We start from the raw sequence: 22,060 nt of genomic DNA, 5'->3' as shown, positions 1-22,060 counted from the left end.
TGTTGGGCGGCCATATTGGGTGTTGGGCGGCCATATTGGGTGTGACGCAGGAGGATGCGCAGTACCGGCACCATCGGATCCCGTCATTTTCGGAGCTGTCAGACGGCTGCGTCTCCCTTATCCGTAATTCCTTTCCTCCTTATACGTAATTCTTATCCTCTTCCTTTTTGCAGACTAGGTCGCAGTGCTCGCCCATCGAAATGGCAGTACCAAGGCCCAAAATGGCGCCCTCCCCTCAGTGCCGCCCTCATCCTCCTGCCGTCCTCACCATTATTAAGACACTCCCCGCCTCATTTCTCACAGCAAATTTATTAGTTCACCGCATTTAAAACAACACATGCTGACAGAGCGGGCCATAGGGGCAGCCTGCCTAGGGGGTGACGTGCCACCAGCGGAAGGCAAAGGGCCGGCGCTGGACGTTGGTGCCGCAGTGCACCTCCCCCAGCCGCCCGTGGTACGACGAGATGTCCTCCAGGAAGCAGCACCGCAGGCCCAGCGGCTCCAGGAGGCTGCGGACGTGGTGCTCCAAGCAGCACTCGCCTCCCACCAGCGGCCCAAAGGGCTTCGGGATACCCAGCTCCTTGGACAGGATGAGCATGGGGACCTGTGGGGTGACAAAGAGACACCCAGCGACCCACCTGGTCGGTCACGGAACCAATAATCCAAAGGCCTTTATAGCAGCTGCTGACCCTCATCCATTGGGGTCACCCCAAATTGCATCATGGTCATTACTCCCTCCCCCAGGAAATCCAGCACTGTCAAGCTCAGATGGGGATATTTTCCCTTTCTGGACATGAAAATACTATGCTTTTTAGACATCCTTGGGGAGCAGGGGCTCATGGCTGGAGGCTTAGCTGCTTTTCCTCTCCATAACTCAGAACCCACAGCCACTGGCTGAAGGGGACACGAGCAGCAGGGACACCTCTCACCATGTTGGGAAAGTATGGCATGGCCTTGCCCTTGTCGAGCTTGAAGAGGGCTGGAACGTCAATGATGTCTTCCTCTGTCAAGCCCAGTTCTTTCTTGAGGATGTCCCTGTTCCAGTCAATACAGCGCTGGAAGGAGTGGAGAAGAAGGGACCAGGGTGATAAGCAGGCAAGCAAGGTTCCTGAGAATGGCTTTTAGACATCGTCTCACCCAGAAGGAGAGTAACTAAATGCAATTTCTCCCCTGAGAGTTTTCAGAAATATGGACTGTTACCTGGACATATTGATTCTGCTGCATCATGATGCCATTGGAAAGGACCTTGTTAATGGTCACCCGTTTTGTGTCTGTCCCTGAATACCCTACAAATACAAACCCCAACAGGTGATATACATATCACTAATAGAATAACAGTTTTTGTGCAACCCAAGCTCCATAAAATTGGAGGTATCTCCTCCACAGAAGCCAAATCAAAGGGCAGACTCCCGGGGGGCCCCATGGTGTCCTTCTCTGATCTCAGTGCATACAGATGAATTTCATCTCAAGCAAAACTTTGATCAGAGGCTGCCCAAACTGGCTGCCAGTCCAGAGAGACTGGAATGTATCTGGGGTGACACGAGACCCCCCAATGTGTCACTCTGCTGGAGCTGGCATTTACGGAGATCTTCCGTCCCACTCCACCAGCATCCTCTCGATGCACAGGGCTTTATCCCATCCCACTCGCCTTCCCAAAATAGGGCTTGAGGGTGGGCAGGCATCTTGCTGCAAGGACAGGCATGCCAGCCCCTCTTGCCAGCCTTGAAGGGCAATGGAATGGGAAAATGTCCCCTTCCTCACATTCCCAACTCATGCACGTTGCTCTAGGCACGTTGAGTGCTGCCGCCCTTGGACTGTCCTGCCCTGCATCAAAGCTCAACTTTTATTTTAGGGACAGGGAACAACAGGCTTCCACCCACCCTGGCTGGGATTTGCACAGCTCCCCCCAGGCTGCCTGCTGCACACTTGCCTTTGAACATAGTTGCTTCACCCAGACCCTCCTTCTGCTTCTGCCGAAAGAGCTTGTAGCATGCTGCAGGGCTGGCCATCAGCATCCGAAATCGCTGGGGGAAGCAGGAGGAAGAAAGGTCACCAAAAGGAGCTCACCCCAAAGCACCATGTTAGTCCTTCTTCCTGTGAAAACTGCCCCTGCAGGTTCATTTTTGGCTTTGTGCAGGAAGGTTGAGGTTAAGTTCTTAAACATAAAGACTTTTGCTGTTAGTTAAGAATGTATCTTCTTGTGGCCTGAGCCCTCCTTCTAGGGACATGGGAGAGAAGCCAAGGAAACACCAGCTTGGACTCAAGGAAATGAGCTTTGGGATTTTCCCTGATGGGATTAGTTACCCAGAGGGGAAACCATAGAACAGCACAGGATTTTGGGGTACCTTTGCATCAGGGCTGGGCACAAAAGTGACAAACTCATTGACATGGCCCATGGCCAACCAGTCAGAGAAGAGTTCCACAGGAGCCTGCACCTTCTGGGCGAAGAGGAAATCCCGTACCACTCTGGTCATTCTCCTTCCTGCAGGGCTGGAGGCAAAGTCATGGAATCATTGGAAAATAGTAAGATCATCAAGTCCAACCACCAACCCATCACCACTGTGCCCACTTATCTATGTCCCTCAATGCCAGTGACCCCTGAGAGGGGGGATAAGGGGAATAAATATTTATCCATCACTATGCACATGCACACAAATTTCCCCCAAGATGGAAGAAATGAAGGCAGTGAAATTAAGCACACCAGCACCATAAGAGGATAATTCACAGTTGGTCATTGAATGGTCAGGTAAGTGGCTTAATATGTTTTTTGATGGTACTTAGGGGTACCTGTAATTCCTTTGCCCCCAAACACAGGTTTCCCATCTCTTACGTGGGGAAGCTGCTGCCAATGAGGATCCTTCCCAGTGGATACTCCTTCCCCGCTGCAGTGACAGGTGGGCTCACCTCTAAGTTGCCAAAGGAGTCAAGGCTGGAGATGGCCTTGAAGAGAGGCTCTCTGCGTACATAGCCAAAATCAGGGCCCTGCAGGAAGGGAAATGGCTGTGGGCATCGCCCTGGGTCCCTCTGTGTCCTTATCTCTCCTGCTGGGCTCATATATGCTCCAGCAGGTGAAAATACTGAGGGGGAGATGCAGCCCTAAAGGAAAAGCAAGAGAGTGAGAGTCCCTGGGGCATCTGGGCTCAGTAATAAATGGTGAATGCTAGAAGTGTGGGTCTCTGCTATCTTGCAGCTGCTGTTTAAGCGTCCATGTTAAGCTAATTAGATTCTGGGGCAGCCATAAAGTAGAGTTTCTGGCTGGCTGGTGCAGAGTGGGATGAGCTCCAGTCCCTGAAGGTAAATCCTCCCCAGGCATAAGAGCCACCCGAAGGGGTAGGCTTTGCTTAAATCTCATCTAAGCCTGATTTTCAGGACTGAATATATCAGGGATTTGAGGTGTTGGGTGATTAACCTGTGGTGCCACTGATGGATTGTGCCAGGGGCTAATGGCCAAGGGAGAGATTGTAGTCCTACAAACAGGGTGAAAGTGGCACTGGGGCCCTAAGTCTTGTCCTTGCTCTCTGTTTCAAGCCAATGTGGGTCTGGACAGGATCAGATAGCTGTTGTTTTCCATTAAATCTCTGAGTGTTGGGTTTCCTTAGTGGTAAACCATCGGAGTGTTCCAGTTAACACAGATTTCTCCTAATTTGCTGGAATGGACACAGGGGTGTTTGCAGTAAATGGATACGCACACAGTGTGCTGCTCTGTCCACACCAGCCCTGCACAGGCATCCTGCCAGGTCCAGCTTCAACTGGGTGCAGCAACCTCAGTGTCACCCCAAGGTGACAGAAATGAAGCAGGGAAGTGGGATGCAGGGATGTGCTTATGGGGAAAAAAAAAAAGCCAGGACACCCAAGGGTATGTAATTATGGTCTAAGAGTTATTTTTTTGTTTAAAAAAGTGGGATGTTTGACGAAGCTGGGAGAGGATGCACTGAGTATGCAACACCTGCTCCCACCCATTTCAATTAAGTGAACCACAGAGCCAGGAGGGTTCAGCTGTCTAGGTGCTGGTTCATCCCAGGTTTGTGGGCAGCATCTGAGCCCTATCAGTTCCAGAGGATTCTGACAGGCTAATTCCCTCCGGTCTCCTTTTTCCTTGGTGTGGGGTTGCGGGGCTTAGGCTGTGGCTGCCTGAGAGGAGGAGCTGCCCTATGTTTGGCTATACAGTCCTGTCTGAGACTGGGAAGATAACAGCGGGATTAGGGGAGACTCCAAAGCAGAAATTGAAGTGTAACATGTTGGCAGCTCCAGGGGCTGAAATTGCTTCTCTGAATATGAAGCAAGACAATTCCTAAAGAGGGAGGAGAGGAGCTCTGTAGGTTAGATTGGTTTTGGGGCTCGATCTCAAAGGTCATTTCCTACCTAAATGATTGCTCACATATTGGGAATGAAGACATACACCTCTTGGCTGAAGTCCTCTGCTTCATGCAGGGAAGAAATGGTGCTACACTCTCATCTTTCATGTAATTCATTATAATGCATGTGGGATTACCAGCAGCTCCTTTATGGGGAATTGCTCCAGCCCTGTGTCCTGGGGGGAGTCCAGCACCACTGCAAAGCTTTTGTGGGGGGCTTGGGTGTAGCCAAACTCGATTTCATCCTAAAACGGGAATGAAAACCCCCATGGGGCACATCAAGGAAGGAAGACTTTGCCCCCTCCCCTCTGCTCACCTACCTGCATCCAGCGGTCCCCACGGTTGATGTAGCCAAAGCAAACCTTCAGGTCACAGCCAGCCTTGTTGACAAGGTTTTTGATCTCCTTGATGTAGAGGTAGTTGTCCTTCACACTGGAGATGGGCAGAAAGGGGATGAGGACTGCTGGTGTGGCCAATGCCCATTTAGCCATTGAGACCTCATCACTTGGGCTATACCTGCAGACGAAGACATTCTCCGGTGCCAACGTGCTGGGCATCATGATCCATGGTGCTACCCTGAACACCACTGTGTCAGTGAAAATTGGCGACAGGGGGATTCCCTGGGGGGATGCAAGCAGAAATCAGGGACCTTCCCCTCCCAGTTTACCCCCCAAATACCCCACCTTGAGCTCATTTTAGGATAAGATAATAATCCTTTCCTCATCCCCATGGCCCTTGGGTTTTTTCATCCTTCTCCTGTCTCCTTTCAGTGGAGACCCCAACCTCAGCCAAGGTCTCCAGGAGGCTGACGTGGATGGAGATCAGCCCAGGGAAGGTCTCATCAGGAAACTGCAGCCCCTCGACGAAGAACTCAAGCTCAGCAGCTCCACCGGTATATTGCACAACGTGGCACAGCTTCCTCCTGCCCAACACGTGGACATAGTGCTGCCCGAAGAACGGGTCTGCAAGGACCAAAAGGTAATTTCAGCAAAAGCAGGTGATTTCCGGAATTCCTGGTGGGTTTGGACCTGTTCTGCTTGTGCACAAGGAATTTCCATCATCCTTTTATGCCAAAGGTTAAACTCTGTGGGTAGAAGCAAATACCTTGAAAGAGTAGCTTGGCGCTTGGGATTTTGTAATTGTGCACAAGGTGGGTGTCTGAAAGCCTGTCTTTGGATAGAGCCAGCATTGCAAAGAGATTCTCATGGGGCTTCTGCCCTGGCAGACCCCAGTCTGCCACCAAACCCTGTGCTGATGGATTTAATGAATTTAATGGCACATCTGTGTGGGCTAGGTCGGTCCAGGGAACAAAACACCACGTCCACAGCAGGGAACAAGGAGGGATAATATGTCTCAGAGCATGTTGCCTGCTCTGGATGTCAGGACTTGAGGGGTTTTTTGCTACTTCTTTGCTAGGTGACCTTGGATAAATGGCTTTACCACCGTATGTCTCTTGAGTTTTCCAATGGATAAATAAGATTCAAGGCTAGAAAGACCAAGGGAAGAAATGATGAGGGAACAAGGAAGTGCAGGCTGGGGAGCACGGACTGAACAAAATCAGTGATGGGAAGACAATAGCTTGTGGAGATAAAACATCCCAAACCAAAGACTTACTCTGCATATGAAAGACCCCAACTTTGTCAGCATCAGACATGTGAACGTAGAGCACAATTTCATATCCCCGGGGCAGATGCTGTGGCCCTTCGATCCGTAACACCATCCGAGACATATCCAGCAAATCTGGGTGCATACAAGAATAAACCTGGGTGCAGCTCTGCTGCGCTGTGCCCAGCAGCGTGTGCTTTCCTTGCCACCAACCTTGCCATGCATGCTGGAATATCATCCTGCAGCCCTGCTAGCAAGGCTTGTGGCTTTTGCATGGCACAAATACCTTTATTTTATTTTTTCTCCCTGGCACAGCCAGTCCCTGGCCTCAGGAAGTCGATGGGCACTGGCTTAGCATGGTTTGGTTTTGCAGGAACAGGCGTGTATTCCTGGCTGCCTGGCCCCAAGCATCCCTTGACTGAGTCCTGCTGTTTTTTTGGCCATGCTCTGTGCCCTGGCATGACCCCCAGGCGGTAATTAAAACAAAATATGAGGACAGGAGCATGATCCCACATAGGGAGCTTACTCAGCAGCGTGGCTGAGTCAGGGCAGAGAGTAACCAATTCCCAAGCAAGCCTTTGTGCCCCCAAAAAATTAAAGAGGGGGGAATAGCTGTGATTTTGCTTTGTTTTTGAAGTGGAGCTGGGACTGGGGCTACGTTACCTTCTTTGCTGAATACCCTTTCATCGTCACAATCTGGGGCAGGGCTCAAGGGGCTGTCTCTGTCGCAGGTGACCAGCAGGATGGCCCCATGTCCCTCAGGTCCCCATGTCCAGCTGGCCTGTAACACCATGCCAGGGCTCAGTGGGATAGGGATGCTCTGTCCGCTGACAAGGCTCCTGCAAGATACAGGACTTCCCATGCAGCTGGGTTATTACCTTGTTGGGGTTGTTCTTTTCCACCATGCCATCTCGATCTGCGTCGACGTCCAGGGAGATCCCTGAGTCCAAGATAGGGCACATGATGTAAATGACCTCCTCCATCTAGCGAACCTGCTCATAGCTGTAGCCTTCATACTCACCAATGCCAGTGAGGAAGACCCTGGCTTGGTCAATGGGCTGTCCTCCCTCTGCATAGAAGATGACAATTACCTGGAAGACCCAAATCCCCTCACTTTTAGAAGGATGCAATCCGCCTCCAGCCAGGAAAGGGGTCCAGCATCCAGCACACTGAGTCTTACCTTATTGTCATTGACTTCAGTGCTGGCCCGGTTCATGCTGAACCTCAGCACTGCCCCCTCATTCAGTGGCCAGTGTGACACACCAGGCAGTAGTCCTGGCTCAGCTTGGCCCCGAAAAGCCACCTCCACGTTCACCCCCTCTGTGTGCTTCACCCCAAAGGCGACTGCCCCAGCTGGGGCTGCCCTGCAAACAAGGCATCCTATTTTCAAAGGTCTGAGCACCCTATTTTCATTGGTCTGCAGATCTAGAGCCCAAAATCACCCAAATGTAATTAATCTCACCACCCAAACTGCATGACTCTGTGCTCATCACCACCTCCTTTCTACCTTCCTTTGCTGCCTGGGAATGTTTTAAGTGATCTATTTTTTAGTGCAGAACATGCTGTTTTAGCAAAATGACTATATTGTAGCCTTTGGTGCAGATTGCCATTTTCTGTAATTACAGCCAAAGCATTCTGTGCTGCTTTAACCTAACAGCCCAGCTTGGTGTGCACTTTGAGTCTGTGTTTGTTTGCCAAATAGAGTTTCCCAGATCAGAGAATTTTACCATGGGAAACTCTAATTTTGGGGGTGATTTTATTACATCGAAAGCACCACTTCCAGTCCAAATTGCTTTTCCCTTGCATCCCCTTCACTTCTCCCATTCCTCATTTCTCATTAATCTGGGTTTATTATTTTTGGGCTCCTGAAATCCAGGCTCCCTTTGAGCACTGACATCCGAGCACTGGCACAGGATCACTGTTACAGCATCATTTATTGGGATTCTGAGCGTGGAAACCTGAGAGCCAGCTTGATGCTGCCCGGGCATTTCTTAAATTGCTCCTTTCTGTTTAATTACCCATGCAAAACTCATAGTTTGTGAGCCTGGGGAATCCCACCGGGAGGAGGTTGGACCCAGAGGGAATCCAGATGCGCTGTTCAGCTTGAGATTTGCAAAAGCAGCTGGTTGAGCACAGGGATCAAAGCATGTCTCCTTTATTTTTCTTGCAATTACCTTGAAGGGCAGCATTGGAATTGTTTTAGGGGGTTACATGGCAAGACACAGATCGTCCCCAGTTTCTGCTTTCCTTCCCTCTCCTTTCCATTCGTCCCCATGTGTACTGCTTGAAATGCCCCATCCCTGCTGATCTCAATGCTCTCCAGTAATTTTCTGAGATATGGACCAAACCCATTGCCCTTGCAAACCCATGCACATGCTGATGCTTGAAGGGTTTGGGAATTTGTGCAGCTTTGCAAAGCCCATTGAGGATTTGTGCAGATGGATTGCATCAAATCACCAAACTGTGGCTTTGCAGGGAATCTGCAGAGGGAGAAAAGGGGGTTGGGGGACACCACACCCCACTCACCCATAGACGTCGGTGGCGATGTGGGTGCCCAGCACACACAGTGCATGGATGCGGCTCCCGGGCTGCAGCCGCAGTGTGCGCTCCCACGGCATCTCGCTGCCGGGACACCCCAGTGATGGGCACACTGCAGAGCGTCTTCCTCCCTTCCTCCTCTTCCTCTTCCTCGACCAACCCCCCACAGTGAATCAATCCACCTTCAGAACTCTCAGTGCTTGTGATGCTGACTATGAAGCCCTCACTCCAATACAGGACCCTCCAGATCCACAGGAAAATGATCTCAGGAGGGAGGGAAGGGATGGGAAGGGAGGGCAGCTGGCTTGGTGCCACCCCACTCCCAGACCCATGCACCAAAATGGGACAATCCTCTCAACAGGGAGAATGCAAGATGACCTCAGAGGCATTTTTGCAGCAGCACGTTGGGGTTTGCAACCTTCTCTGCCTTCTACACCCCTTCCTGCTCTCTAGGGAAAATATTAGGGAGGAAGACACAAAATTTCCCAACCCGGAGGCTAGAGCAGGGTGCTACCCAGCCTATTTTCAGCTCGCGTCCCTTTGCCCAGCTCGGCGCCGTGGCCAGGCACGCCGACAGCCCACGTGGGCGTGTTCATCCCTGAGCTGAATATTCATGCTGGAAACCAACCTTCTGCCCCAGATTTTGGAAGAACCTACTGGAAGCAATTAGAGAGAAGAGCAGAAAGGGTTGGTTTGATCTGCCCTTTTTGCATTGCTTTTGGGCTTTTCTTTTTTAGCTCTCTCTTCTCTCCATGACCGGGCCATAGGAAATGAGCTTAGATCCAGTTTCCCATCTGAAGCGAATTCTTTTTATATCCTTTTTCCCATGACCTGAGCAAACAAGGGTTTTGCAAAAGGGGCAGTTTTGCTGCTCTTTCTTGCACATGCAAAAATAAACTTGTTTTCTTATTAAGAAAACAACCCCAAACACCTCCCACCATGCACAAAGACCCCAGGATAACCCCCCCACACACACACACTTGCAGTTTTTAAGTCAGCAGGAGAATTTCCAGCTGCTCACAGGTTTTCTTTATGTAGAAATAGATGTATTTATAGCAAGTCTTATATAGCAAGTCTCAAGGTCTGTGCAAGGCTATAGGGCTCTTTGCAAGCTGTTGGGGGCTTCTACAAAGCACCTTCTCCCAGCAATACCTCTATAAGGGGAGGAAAGACTGGGGGAATCTCTGCTAAGAGGTGATTGTTCTGAGGAACGGGATTTTACAACAGGCAGAAGCTGCTCTGTGCTATCAGGTGGGAGATCAGAGCTGGTGAACCATCATGGGACGTGTGTGCAAATATAAATATTCACTTGCTGATGTCTGGAGGCTTGTGGTTTCGCTGCTATAGTCAGTCTGGTCAGAGGAGTTCTCTGGTTTTTAACAATCAGATTAGGAACTGCTCCGCATAAGCATCCTCACTGCTGACAGATCTCTCCCTGTCCTAATTTTCGGGGGCAGGGAGCAGATAGCAGCACAGAGCATGCAAACAGCCCCAGCAGCTGCTCTGTGTGGGCTCTCATGCACAGAGCTTTGCAGCCCTGCAGGCACGTGCATAATATCAAGGAGTAGGAGGGAGACGTGAGGGACCCCATGGCATCTGCTCAAAGTGACATTTTGTGATGAGGAGGTGCAAACACATGCCTGTCCATGCAGAGGCGATGCCTGGTTTTATCACTTCTCAAAGCATTTTTTGCTGGGATGCAGTGCCTGCTGCAATGCATGGGATGCTCCTGAGCACAAAGCCTCATGCAGACAGGAGCGGGACTTGATAACTGGTTCGATGCCTTCCCCTGTTGCCAGTAATTAGTCTGACAAGGCTCTCAAAGTTTGCTGTCTGCAATTACACATGCAGAGTAATAAATGAGGTGTAATTATCGGCTTAGGGAGATTATCAAACTTTCCTTGACTGAGTGGCAGTGCAGGAAGGGTGAGAGGGGAAAAGATGCCCTGTGGGATCTGGGATGGTTGTGGGGGGTCCTGTCCTGCCCTGTAGTGGATGAAAGGATCCAACTTGAGGGGAACAAAGTGAGGTCACCCCAAAACCAAGAGGCAGTTGGGTCTGATGAAGAGGCACAGGGGGTTGTCAGTCATTTTACCATAAGCCTTAATGGCAGCCCCTTGGGACAGGTTATTAGTAGGGAGAAACACTCAGCCCTGAATGGGTCAGATGGCTTAAAAGTGAGATTCTTATGCATGGACATGTGGTGCCCAAGCCTTGGGAGCCAGAAACCTCCATCCTCTGCCTGCCTGCAGATTACAGAATGTACAGCATGGCCCCGAGGGGCTGTAGGTGTGTTCCCTGTCCAGCATAGGGCTCAAACCAGCTGAGCAGGATGCAGTGCCAAAATCACAGCAGGCGGCAAGCTCAGCACTGTGCCCAGTCTAAACCAGTGCGACCACTGGGAAATACAACTTCAAGCTTTAGATAGATATCTTTAAAATAATAATAATAATAAAAATAGATATGGCCTTGTCCCTCATTGAGGATCTTGTGGTGAATCTGCTTGACAGCAACTTGATGGGCCTTAGGGATACAGAAGTCCTTAAAACTTTCTTACAGTAGAATCTGTGAGCCAGCACAGCTCCAGTATGCAAATAGCACTCTTTGTAAATCTATGAACATCACGAGTTTGTCTCATGCCAGGTTCAGGACATGTGATTTTACCCCAGATCCCAAGCCAAATTTTGGAGAAGCTAAAAACACAACTAGTGTTCCCTTCTCAAGCATCCAGGCCACCTGGTCAGGCTCTGCTGATTGTATTAATGCTGTGCCAGCATGCAGTCCTCTCCATCCATTTGACATGCCTGCATCCCAGCCCAAGCTCCCTCCTGGAGGAGCACCAAGACCCACCTCACCTGGTTTTCCTCTTGGCTGGCTAGTGAAGTCCCCTGGCATTGCCCGGAGAGAGATGGCTGTCTCCAGGTAAAGCCATTTCTTCTGGCAACCAGTACATGGGATCTTCCAAAAAAAAAACCCCAAAAGAACCCAGAACCCAACACCACCAACAACAAAGCAACAACAACAACAAAACCCACAAACCAACCAAAAAATAAAATAAAATTCCTCAAATGCCTCATGCAAGCAGAACACCCAAGAATTTGTAATTTCCACTGGAAGCCACATGCCTTGTTTTGCTTTCTTTTTTCCTTTGCCTCCCTGCTTACCAAATAACCAGTTCTCCCTGCACCCACTGCTACCCAGCAGTTGTTAGGAAGGGAAGGACCAGCCTGAGCAAACATTTCCTTTTGCTGCAGCCGTACACAGGCATTGCCCTAATGGGGTAGCTGGGGCTGTGAGTCACCACATGGAAAATTTGGGATGTTTTAAAGAAAATGCATCATTCTAATGATACCATTATTATAATAACGCTAAACAACCATCTTGCATAACAAGAGGGGTAGAAATGCTTAATGCATAATGCTTTGGAGTCCTTATATGGAACCATAAGGGAGGTGAGAACAAAAAGGGGAGAGTGAGCCCTGAAAGCTGAGTGCCGTGCATCCCCCACCCTGTCCTGCCCTGTACCCCCTTCCCAGCCCCGCAATTACCACCCGGCCCCAGGGGCTGTCTTATCGCCAGCATCACAGAGCAGGGCGGCAGCTTTGCGGATGGTGGAGGTGGGGACGGCAGGGTCCCCAGTCCACCACATCGTCATCGAGGGATGGGAGGAAGGAGGAGTTACATTCCCCAGCCTTTTAATCCTGTCGTGCTGGTTCACCTACAAAGCTGGGCAACCAGGCAGCAGCCTCCTTCACATGCAGCCGCCGTCCCCAGTACAACATGTCCCAGCGCCAGGTCGTGCAGATGTCTACCAGTCATGCCAGCTACGGGGTCTGCGTACTGGGCACCGAGGTCTTCCTTGACACCCACCGGTAAGGCTCGGGGTCAAGGAGCAGCCATAGGGATGATGGGTTTTGGAGGCAACCAATGGCTTTGTGTGTTTTTGGTCTTTGAGAAGGGTGTTAAGGGGGAAGATCTCATGGTGGTTCCACATACAGGTGCATAAAGGACATGTGCCTGTAGGTCTGCTTTAGGATGCCTGAAGGAGGGATGTTGAATCCAACAAAAGCAAGGCGTCGAAGTGTAGCCGAGCAGTGACGACTCACAGGCAAAGCCCATGCACACCCCAACTAAGTGGGATCTATTTCTGGCAGAGAGAGCATTGGGCAACAGCAGTTCAAGATGAGCAACTTGTTCAGAGCTAATCTGGGTTAAAGAACAAATGTGTGTCTCAGGCATAAAAAATCCATGAGCGGGTTTGCATAGTTGACGTAATGAGAAGAGATTTTTCTGATGTTAAACATAGGGGTTGCTTTATTGCCCAGATATGGGGCTGTATTTATCCTCCTCTTACATTGTCATTATTTAATAAATTGCATCCATAATGATAGCGACTACAGGCCAAGCCAGTTGGGATCACAGTTGGGGCAATTATTTGGGTTGTATATTGGAGCTGTGCCGGGAGGTGCTGACATCCCCCCAATGAGGCTGCTCTTAAAACCTACTAGTTTTACCCTCAGCCAAATGGGAATACATAAAACATATCACTTGAGTTATTTTTTCTCAATTTGAACTCAAAGCAAGCTCAATACCATTTAAGCATAAGTCTCAAAAGGAGAAGATTTGGCTCCTTGGTAGCAAATCTGAGCTTTGGTCCTAAAGATGTATAGCAGATGCTCTTTCAACATCAGGGCTTGAAAAATAGGAGGAGTTCTATACCTACAGAACCCTCTCTATGCTGTAGAAAATTCAGTGATGGACACTGTGGATTGGACTGGTCTGGGACAGAAAATAAAGTGCAGTGGAAGTCTTGTGCTCAGTGAGCTTACATCTCAGCATGGCAGTGCAGAGGCTGTGAATGCACAGTTAATAGACCCAAATTTGAGAAGTCATGGCATGCAATGTATGGGTAGACTGCAGGTAGACTTGCTACATTGCACGCTAGTAAACACATGGCATGACAAGTGGGATGATGCTTTAATCTTCCTATACAAGCTATTGCAGGCATCAGGGATACCATGCCAAGAGCAACATCAGGGATGTCTTCTGCATTGTTTTCTCCCTGCTAAAATTTACAACCGTGTCCTTCTCCATGCATGGCTGGAGAGGTTGGCTCCCTGCAGCAGACAGGTTGGAGCACTCACACAGCCTGTGTGGAGGTGCTGGAGCTGTAATGAGCATGTAGGCAGCACTTCAAAGGCCAGGGAAGTCATACAGGTGAGTGAAGGCTCCCTGTGCTCCAACTCAAGTTCTGCTCCACTTCGGGTATCTCTTGGGTCAGTGGGTGGACTGACAATAACCAGCACCCCAGTGAATGACAGCAAAACCAGCCCCAATCTTGGTCAGGGTTTTGTGGTGGGATGCTGAAATTTTGGGGGTTCTCTTCCTGCTGGTGAGGGAGGTTGGGTGCCTCAGCTTCAGAGACGTGCAATCGGGGCTTAACCACAGACGGATGTGATGGCACTCTGCTTGCTCAACTCTGCCACAGAGATAATGCTTATAAAATTAATGCATTTCATCACCTGAAGATGGTTTCCAAGACCATCTTCAGATCTTGGCCAGTTAAGACCCAGTTAAGGCTGGACTTTCATAGAATCATAGAACAGCTTGGATTGGAGGGGGCCTTAGACATTATCTATTTCCAACTTCTTGCCATGAGCAGGGTGGCCACCTACTTGATCAGGCTGCCAAGGATCCCATCCAATTTTAATTCTGGGGAGCCCATTTCAGTAAATTGGGTCCACAGAGGAGAAGAGGAAAGAAAACTCAGCCCATGACTCCGTGCTGCCCTCTGTTTCAGATCTACCCCTAAAGGTGCCACATCATTTGATGTTCATGCCACGTCTGCTGTCACAGTCCACATCATCCACAGCCCCGTGACAAAACCCATGCTTAACTCCAGATGGCCACTGGATCCCGATATAGAGATTGTAGTGACCATTGGTGTCACCAGCAAGACTGTCAATGACAATAAGGTTAGTTGCTTTTTATGCACTGAATCTGGAAATATTCAGTTTTCCAAGGAAAGTAGGAAAAATGATGGGCAGGCTCAAGTATTTCTAGGTAATGCTGACATCACACATGTTTCTATAGAATAAACTCAAACTTACACACAGAATTGTGCAATACAAAGTGAAACTAAGAAGGAGAAGATGAAGGTTGTTGCAAAAGCCAGTGTCAGGAACTCCATGTCAGGCAAAACCAATACTCAAACTTTATATTTACCTATGCCTGTTTTTGTGATGAAGCAGGCAGAAATTATTTGGTTGAACCATGATTAAAGCAGCAGGACACTGATGAACCTTTGAACACCCTGTTGTATGGCATTGCTGGATAAACATACTGAGTGGAAAGACCTATTCAGCATGAAGAGACATAGGACTTGGGTCACAGTCTGGTGATGTCTTTGCAGGTTAAGATTTCATACTATGGACGGGAAGAGAATGAGATTGCAGTGGCTTGGTTGTACCTCACCTGTGTAGGTATGTATTATGACAGCACTCATCTGAACTTGGCCAACCCTTTCCGATGCCACAATCTCATTTGGTTCATGGGATGGGACTTAAATGGGGATGCAGGCTGCCCATGCACAACATGCAGCCAAGGTTTGGGTGTAGACAGCTTATGCTGTCAAGCAGTAGGGAAATAATTAAAATGTTCTTGTACTGCCTTACGTGGTGCAAAAAAGACACAGGTTGGGCCCTGTCCCCACCCAATGCACTCTATGATCAGTGTCCTTTGACCACCAAGACAATTTGATTGATGGAAGAGGATCCAAAGATGACCATCTCAGTCATCTTCCACTGGCAAACCCATCTTCAACTTCCAGTGTGGCTGGTGTGGAGGAATGGGCACAGAAGTGTAGTTGTCTGACCTATTTTAGGAGTTTAGGATGAGATGAATCATTCCCTTGAAATGCCTATTTTCCTCTGCTGACTACAAAGGGAGTCTAGACAACTAGTCTGGATACAGTCTTCCACTTGGATGGATTAATTATCCTAAATTTGGAATTTTCTGAAGTGCTCACATGATAGCCAGACCTGTGTCCTCAAGTCATGCACATGCTTGCCAAAATTGCCCCTGAAGATGGTTTCCCACATCCAATGGAGCCATCAAGGGCCACTGCTGTCCACAGAGCTTTGACCTTACAAAAGCTCATTGCTTGCTTGGATTTGTGACTTCATGTCCAAAATTTTGGGCCCGTCTTCTCCATGTTTAATTCTCTGAATCAAGAAGGACAGTTTCTACTTCAGCACCCACATTTTCCACATGCTGTCCCATTTGGTTTATATATTAAAATAAACTTTATGTAGGGTAGAAATGAGGTTATTGGTAAACCTGCAATTTGGTCCAAGAACTCTCCAAGGATAAATCTTTCTCAAATGTTGCATCACCTCTAATAACTATTTAGTGTCTATTCACCCAATTCATGCCTTTGGCTTCATGAAAATATTCTGTGGTCAACATGAAATTGGTGAAACTGTTTCACCAATGATGAAATTATGAGGTTTCACCAATATGAACTGGTGAAAACAAGTGGGTATATCCTTGCTGAGGGACCCAAGATGGGAGAAGATAGTTGGAATGGGCAAAGCCATGAAGAGTTTGGGTTTACTTTTTACTGGCATGTTTTGAGGCAGTATTAGGGCATAAAGGTGGAGCTGGTGTTGAGTGACTCACTGCTGGTGTGGGGATGGGCCCAAAATGTCCACGACTGCTCATTCTCATGCCAATGGTTTCCTTCTTGCTCTGATATTTCAGATATATCCCTGGACGTGGACGTGAGCCGCAATGGCAGAGTGAGGAGCAAAGGGAAGGACAAGGTAATGGGAAACACTGCATGGCTTTAGCAACACAAGGAAGGAAAACACAGAAAAGTCTCCAGGAAGGAGAGAGATTTGGGTGGTGTCTGAAATAGGGAAAATAATGCTGCAAATTCTCAGACCTCTAATTGAGGAGGAAAACTTTTTTTTTTTTTTATTTTGTGCCAAGATGTCTCACGTCTCCAGTGCAGCCCTAGGACTTTTTTTTTTTTTTGGCTGTTCCTTTTTGGATTTGAAACGTGCCACCGAATGACTCACCTGCAAGTTTAGCAAACAGCAAGAGATTTACCCCTTTGGCAAGAAATCTGCATATACCCAAGCACTTACGCCCAGATAATTAACTGCAGCCCGATCGGCAGCACAAACTGTACATCAAGATGAGATGCATTTCTAGAAATGGGATATTCTCTTTCAAATGAGGTCTGACAGATATAACATGGCTTGTTAGAAGATAAGATCTGTTTGAAATAGTCCTTGTTGGCTCGGCTGGAAGGTGACGTTAGGAAATTCAGTGGCTTGATAGCATCACTACCAAAGCTCTCCTGATTGCTCACTGTGGGATCTCCTCCGAGCATGGATGTGGTTGTGGCATTTTCCCATCGCATCCACCACTGGTGGGGGGGGCTGGGAGGGAGGAGTTTTTCAGGATTTGCGCCCATCCCCATTGGATGTCTCTCCTCCAGGCCAAGTGGACATGGGGACCAGATGGGCAAGGAGCTGTGCTGTTGGTCAACTGCGACAAGGACAGCCCCGGCACAGTGGGGACAGACTGCAGCCAGGTGGACATATGTACCCCTGCAGGTAGGGCTCATCCACAAGGCTCATTCTATCTCATTGGGGTGTTTTGCAGTATCTCTATCCTTCTCATTTGTGATCCTGCTGATGGTGAAATGACCTGCAAAAATAGTATCAGACGCTTGCAATGCAATTAGAGATAGCAACAGCATTACCTGTTCCTCCATTGCAACAGAAATTGGCTCTTTTCCACTACTCCTTCCCTGTTTTAATTTCCTGGACATCCCTATAAAAACACAATGAGCGTCATCCCAGCAGGCTTGCCCTATAAATCCAATTATGACTGAAGGATGGCAAAACCCACAGGCCGCACTGGAGGCAGGAAACCTCCCAACATCCCCTCTCTCTGTCTCCTTTCCCCCATAGACCTGCAGGACATGTCTGTGATGCTGCTGCGGATTCAAGGTCCCAGCAGTGTCTTTGCTAACTACCAGCTTGTCCTGCATGTCTCCGAGTCAGATGCAGACAAAGTGCGGGTTTTCCATGCAGTCCGTGAGTATTTCTTCCTTTCTTCCTTCCCAGATATTGATGCCAACACATTGTGACCCCAGTGCGTAAACCCTTTCTCAGTAGGATTAAGGGCTAATGCCAGCACTCATTGGATACATCCATTTATCTCCAAAACTTGTTTAGAAGATAAGGCTATAGGGGGAATGTAAAGACTGTACAGGGAAAACTAATGAAAAAAGAGGCTGTTCAGTGGGATTACTGAAGTTTTGAGAATTTCATGGGGGGATAAGCACAGGCAGCAACACAGTTGCCAGGGCAGCCCATCTCATTGGATTGTGCTCTTCGCCTTTGAACACCCCAGTTGATGGTTCCCAGCAGTTCTCTGCGGAAAATCAGGTCAAGGAAGCCAGCTGTATCATTAGGTGCTTAACTTGAGACACGCACCTTGAAAGGGTTTGACCCGAGGGCATAGAGTCCTCTTTGTATGTGCAGATCAACTGTGTTCCTCAGAAAAGAGCCGGCACACCTGCTCTTCTGCAAACCACGCTGGCACCGTCACCTCCTCCATGGTGCCTCCTCGCACCCATGTGGGCTGGCTATTTTGATGTTTCTGCAGGCAGTGACTCACACCCCCAGTACAAACCCGTTTTGGGACCGGGCATGCTCTCCTACACGCTAGATTGTGTTGGAAGTGGAGAAAACACCTTCTACGTGGAAGGGTTGGCTTTCCCTGATGCAGGTTTCTCTGGGTTGGTTTCTATCAGTGTCAGCTTGCTGGAGGTGCACCATAAGGTACGTGGGATCTACCCTACCCCCGGCCCCACAAAGCCCCCTCTGGGGTTACCAACCACTTCTCCTGGTGTTTTACCCTTGTAGTATTCTCCTGGTACCCCCATTTTCACGGATACAGTGGTTTTCCGCATGGCGCCCTGGATAATGACACCCAACACCCAGCAGCCCCTGGAGGTGTTTGTCTGCAGGTAGGACAAATGCCATTCTATAGCTCTGCTGCCTTGGGGGCTCTCCATAAAGGATCTTTTATCCTTCCATGCCTTATGCGCAGTCTTTATGCATGCTGCGCAAGAGCCTAATGTTGCTGCTGCACTCATTGCAACCCCAAGAAGAAGGCTGGAGGACCTTTTCCAAGAGCTTGCGCAGAGCTGTTACCCAGAAATTGAATGTTTGGAGTGAGAGGGATTCTTGAGGTCCTTCACACCTTCTTCTCCCTCCAGCATCAAGAGGGGAATCAACTCCAATGAAGTCTTTCTGGAGGAGCTCCAGGCCTTGCTGAGGAAAGCCAACTGCAAGATGACCATCTGCTCTGAGATTGAAAGTCGCAGTGATCGCTGGATCCAGGTCAGCCCTCAATGCTTTTAATGCATGGCTCTTCAGGGGTTTCTTATGGGCTTGTGGGACGTCCTTGGGAGGGACCAGCTGCATTACTTGGAGAAGCATGCAGATGCTGAGAGATAAACCAATCAATCATGAGCTAAAACAGTGGGAGATACTGCTGGTAGTGGCAAACTGTACAGACAAGGCTGGGCCCCAGGGACATTGCAAGGGGAACCCATGGGGCACCGTAAGAGGTTCTTCAATGCAAGGACCCCAAAGAAGATTGCAAGAGGGACTGTATGGGACACTGCATGAACTGAACTGTGATAGGTCTGTCCCATATCTTGTTCCATTTTTACCATGCGCCTTGCCATATTGGCTCTCACACCCAGAAGCCTTTCTCCTTCTCCTCCTCCTCTTTCCCCCAACAGGATGAGCTGGAGTTTGGCTATGTGGAAGCACCACACAAGTCCTTCCCTGTGGTCTTCGACTCGCCCAGGAACAGAGGCTTGAAAGACTTTGCTTTTAAGAAGATCCTGGTGCGTTGGGGCATTATTATCAGTTTTATCCCCCAAAATCATCCTCAAGAGCTCCCCATCACTGCTCCCCTCTGTCCCCAGGGCCCTGATTTTGGCTATGTGACCCGTGTACCTCTTGGATGTGATGCCTGCAGTCTTGACTCCTTTGGCAACCTGGATGTGAGCCCTCCAGTGACAGTGCGAGGCAAGGAGTATCCTCTGGGACGCATCCTCATTGGCAGCCCCCTGCCCTGGTGAGACAGGAAAGCATCCAAAAGTGCTTTGCTACAAAAAATATTTGGGCTAAATGCCACCGAAGTGTCATTCTAATTGCAAATTTCACATGCAGACCATGTTGCTGCTCCTTCTCTCCTTGTAAAACCCTATTATTATTTCTCCTCTTCCCTTTCACCCTGAACCTACAGTACCCCAAGCATCACGCCTATATTTTTAGTTTTTCCTAATGAAAGGAAAAGCAGAGGAATTCAGCAAAGAGTGAAATCCTGAATAACTGGGAATTGTTTTCTGCTGTGCCCTTGGCACAGGGAACAACAACGTCCTGCAAAACCCTGCACAAAGGCATCTCTTCATGTGGACAAAAGACAGTGAGGCTGAACCTTGGGGTTTCAGCCAGGACAGCAAACGGAGCAGGCTATGCTGCTCCATCCTTCGCTTACCCTGTCAGGAAAATGGGATTTTCCCAGCCACACCAGGGCTGTAATTATCCGTTATTACAAGAAGTTATAATTAATGTTTTCTCAGCCTGCTGCTGGCTGTCTAGGAAAACGTAGGGAGGGATTTAGAGCACAGAGGGACAGGATGAGTTATATATCTCCATGTCTCTATCTCTATACCCCACACAATGTAGAAGTCTGGGATTAGATGTGGCCATCAGATCTGGTCAATTTATCACCTCTTCCCTTCTGAAGTGGGCTTAAATACTGATGATTCCCTTCAAAATTCCCCTTTTTCTCTGTGGGTTGAGCATTTTGGGGTGCGATCACCCCTGCTCCTTCCTGCCTCTGCCCCCAGGGCCTCTGGTCGTCGGATGTCAAAAGTGGTCAGGGATTTCCTTTACGCCCAGAAGGTGCAGGCGCCAGTGGAGGTCTATTCAGAGTGGCTGAGCGTGGGCCATGTGGATGAGTTCCTCACCTTCGTCCCTGCATATGACAGAAAGGTAATGACCCTATGTCTATCCCCACATCCTCAGCATCACACGATGATGCAGAAGGCCCTTTCATTTTGCAAGTCAGCAATAAAAAATGAAAAGCTTGTCTTATGAGGAAAAGGAAGGCTCAGCCCCATGAATGAATCACCTTCCTTTTGGGGTGGCTTCCTGGGAAGCAGTGAGTTTCTGGGTGTCACTCTATACACTGTGCAACCCTTGGGACTGGTGTTGGGTATGCATGGGTTGGCACATGAAAACATCCCACTGAAATCCCAAAAAATGTGTTAATCCTGCAGGGATTCCGGCTGCTCTTGGCCAGCCCCACTGCCTGCTTCAAGCTCTTCCAGGAGAAGCAGAGGCAGGGATACGGCGAGGCCACACAGCTTGTGGGTAAGGCAATGGGCAAGGGTGTCCCCATGTCACTGAGTGCCAGTGATATCCCTCACCAACGTCCACATATAGGGATGGTGGGCAGCGAGCGGAGGAGCATTGATGACATCTTGGCAGACGAAGGGCTGAGGAATGACAACAAACATGTGCAGGTGGGCTGCAAAGGGGCTGAGCACACTTAGGTGCTGTCTGGGAACAGGATGTCATCCCAATGGTGTGGAACCAAAGGTTGCTTAGATGACTTCAGAAGGTTGCTCAAAAAGGATTCAGTGGGGGACATGGGGTGTATATGGCTTCCTACATGGGATTTGGGGTGGTGAGACAGGTCCTTCTCTGAACAGCGCTGCATTGATTGGAACCGCGACCTGCTCAAGCGAGAGCTGGGGCTGAGTGAACAGGACATCATTGACATCCCCCAGCTCTTCATCCTGAGGGGTTCCCGTGCAGAAGCCCTCTTTCCAGACATGGTGAGACCACCACCACCTCCCTCTTCCTCACCGTCTCCCCTCCACGCTCTGCTTGTTCACCAGTTGGGTGAAAAAACGACTTTTGGTCCGTCTCCAGGTGAACATGCTGGTGCTGGGCAGACACCTGGGCATTCCCAAGCCCTTTGGGCCGCTGGTGGCCGGGCAGTGCTGCCTGGAGGAGCGGGTGAGGGCACTGCTGCAGCCCCTGGGGCTCTCCTGCACCTTCATCAATGACTTCTTTTCCTACCATGTCCTTTCTGGAGATGTGCACTGTGGCACCAATGTCCGCCGTAAGCCCTTGGCCGTCAAATGGTGGCATGTGGTGCCCTGAGCTGCCCAGGAAGGGTCTCTGGTCCCTCCCAATGGGGGATTTGGAGCATCTCATAATAAAGTGTTTTGTCAATATGAGCACTGAGGGTACAGTTTTTCCTTGTGCTTCATCCTGTCACTGGGTTGGAATACTGTAGGAGACATTTTTCTTATGGATGCCATCTCCAAGCAACTGGAAGAGAATAATGTTGTCAGGAGTAGTCAGCATGGATCCACCAAACAGAAATCATGCTTGACCAACTGGATGGCCTCCTATGATATCATCGCTGGCTGGGTAGATGGGAGGAGA

The 22,060-nt window shown here is 49.3% G+C and overlaps 2 protein-coding genes across 3 annotated transcripts; one reads left to right on the top strand and one right to left on the bottom strand.

Moving 5' to 3' along the window:
* Positions 1-290: 290 nt before the first annotated feature.
* On the bottom strand, positions 291-9,012 carry LOC107323446 (protein-arginine deiminase type-2-like). Its single transcript, XM_015882544.2, has 16 exons — positions 8,487-9,012; positions 7,141-7,324; positions 6,982-7,051; positions 6,839-6,900; positions 6,624-6,741; positions 5,970-6,095; positions 5,139-5,317; positions 4,872-4,975; positions 4,676-4,787; positions 4,493-4,600; positions 2,831-2,982; positions 2,346-2,490; positions 1,931-2,024; positions 1,201-1,286; positions 930-1,055; positions 291-604 (listed from the first exon to the last, which is right to left on the bottom strand). The coding sequence occupies exons 1-16, from the start codon at positions 8,576-8,578 to the stop codon at positions 371-373; spliced, it is 1,992 nt and encodes a 663-aa protein (XP_015738030.1). The 5' UTR covers positions 8,579-9,012; the 3' UTR covers positions 291-370.
* Positions 5,219-21,849, top strand: LOC107323450 (protein-arginine deiminase type-1-like). Of its 2 annotated transcripts, none has more exons than XM_015882553.1 (16): positions 5,219-5,333; positions 14,299-14,473; positions 14,911-14,980; positions 16,260-16,321; positions 17,005-17,122; positions 17,483-17,608; positions 18,183-18,358; positions 18,443-18,546; positions 18,799-18,922; positions 19,330-19,437; positions 19,519-19,670; positions 20,449-20,593; positions 20,881-20,974; positions 21,047-21,126; positions 21,316-21,441; positions 21,539-21,849. In XM_015882553.1, exons 2-16 carry the CDS (start codon positions 14,387-14,389, stop codon positions 21,770-21,772), a joined length of 1,806 nt encoding a protein of 601 aa, XP_015738039.1. In that variant the 5' UTR covers positions 5,219-5,333; positions 14,299-14,386; the 3' UTR covers positions 21,773-21,849. The 2 variants fall into 2 exon arrangements, with proteins under 2 accessions (XP_015738039.1, XP_015738040.1); XM_015882554.2 differs by lacking the exon at positions 5,219-5,333 and adding an exon at positions 9,174-12,370.
* The last annotated feature ends 211 nt before the right edge of the window (positions 21,850-22,060 follow it).

The sequence above is a fragment of the Coturnix japonica genome, chromosome 21 (assembly GCF_001577835.2).
Source record: "Coturnix japonica isolate 7356 chromosome 21, Coturnix japonica 2.1, whole genome shotgun sequence".
Classification (NCBI taxonomy): Eukaryota; Metazoa; Chordata; class Aves; order Galliformes; family Phasianidae; genus Coturnix; species Coturnix japonica.
Note: the sequence above shows the minus strand (reverse complement) of the source record. Positions and strands in the feature narration are given on the sequence as shown.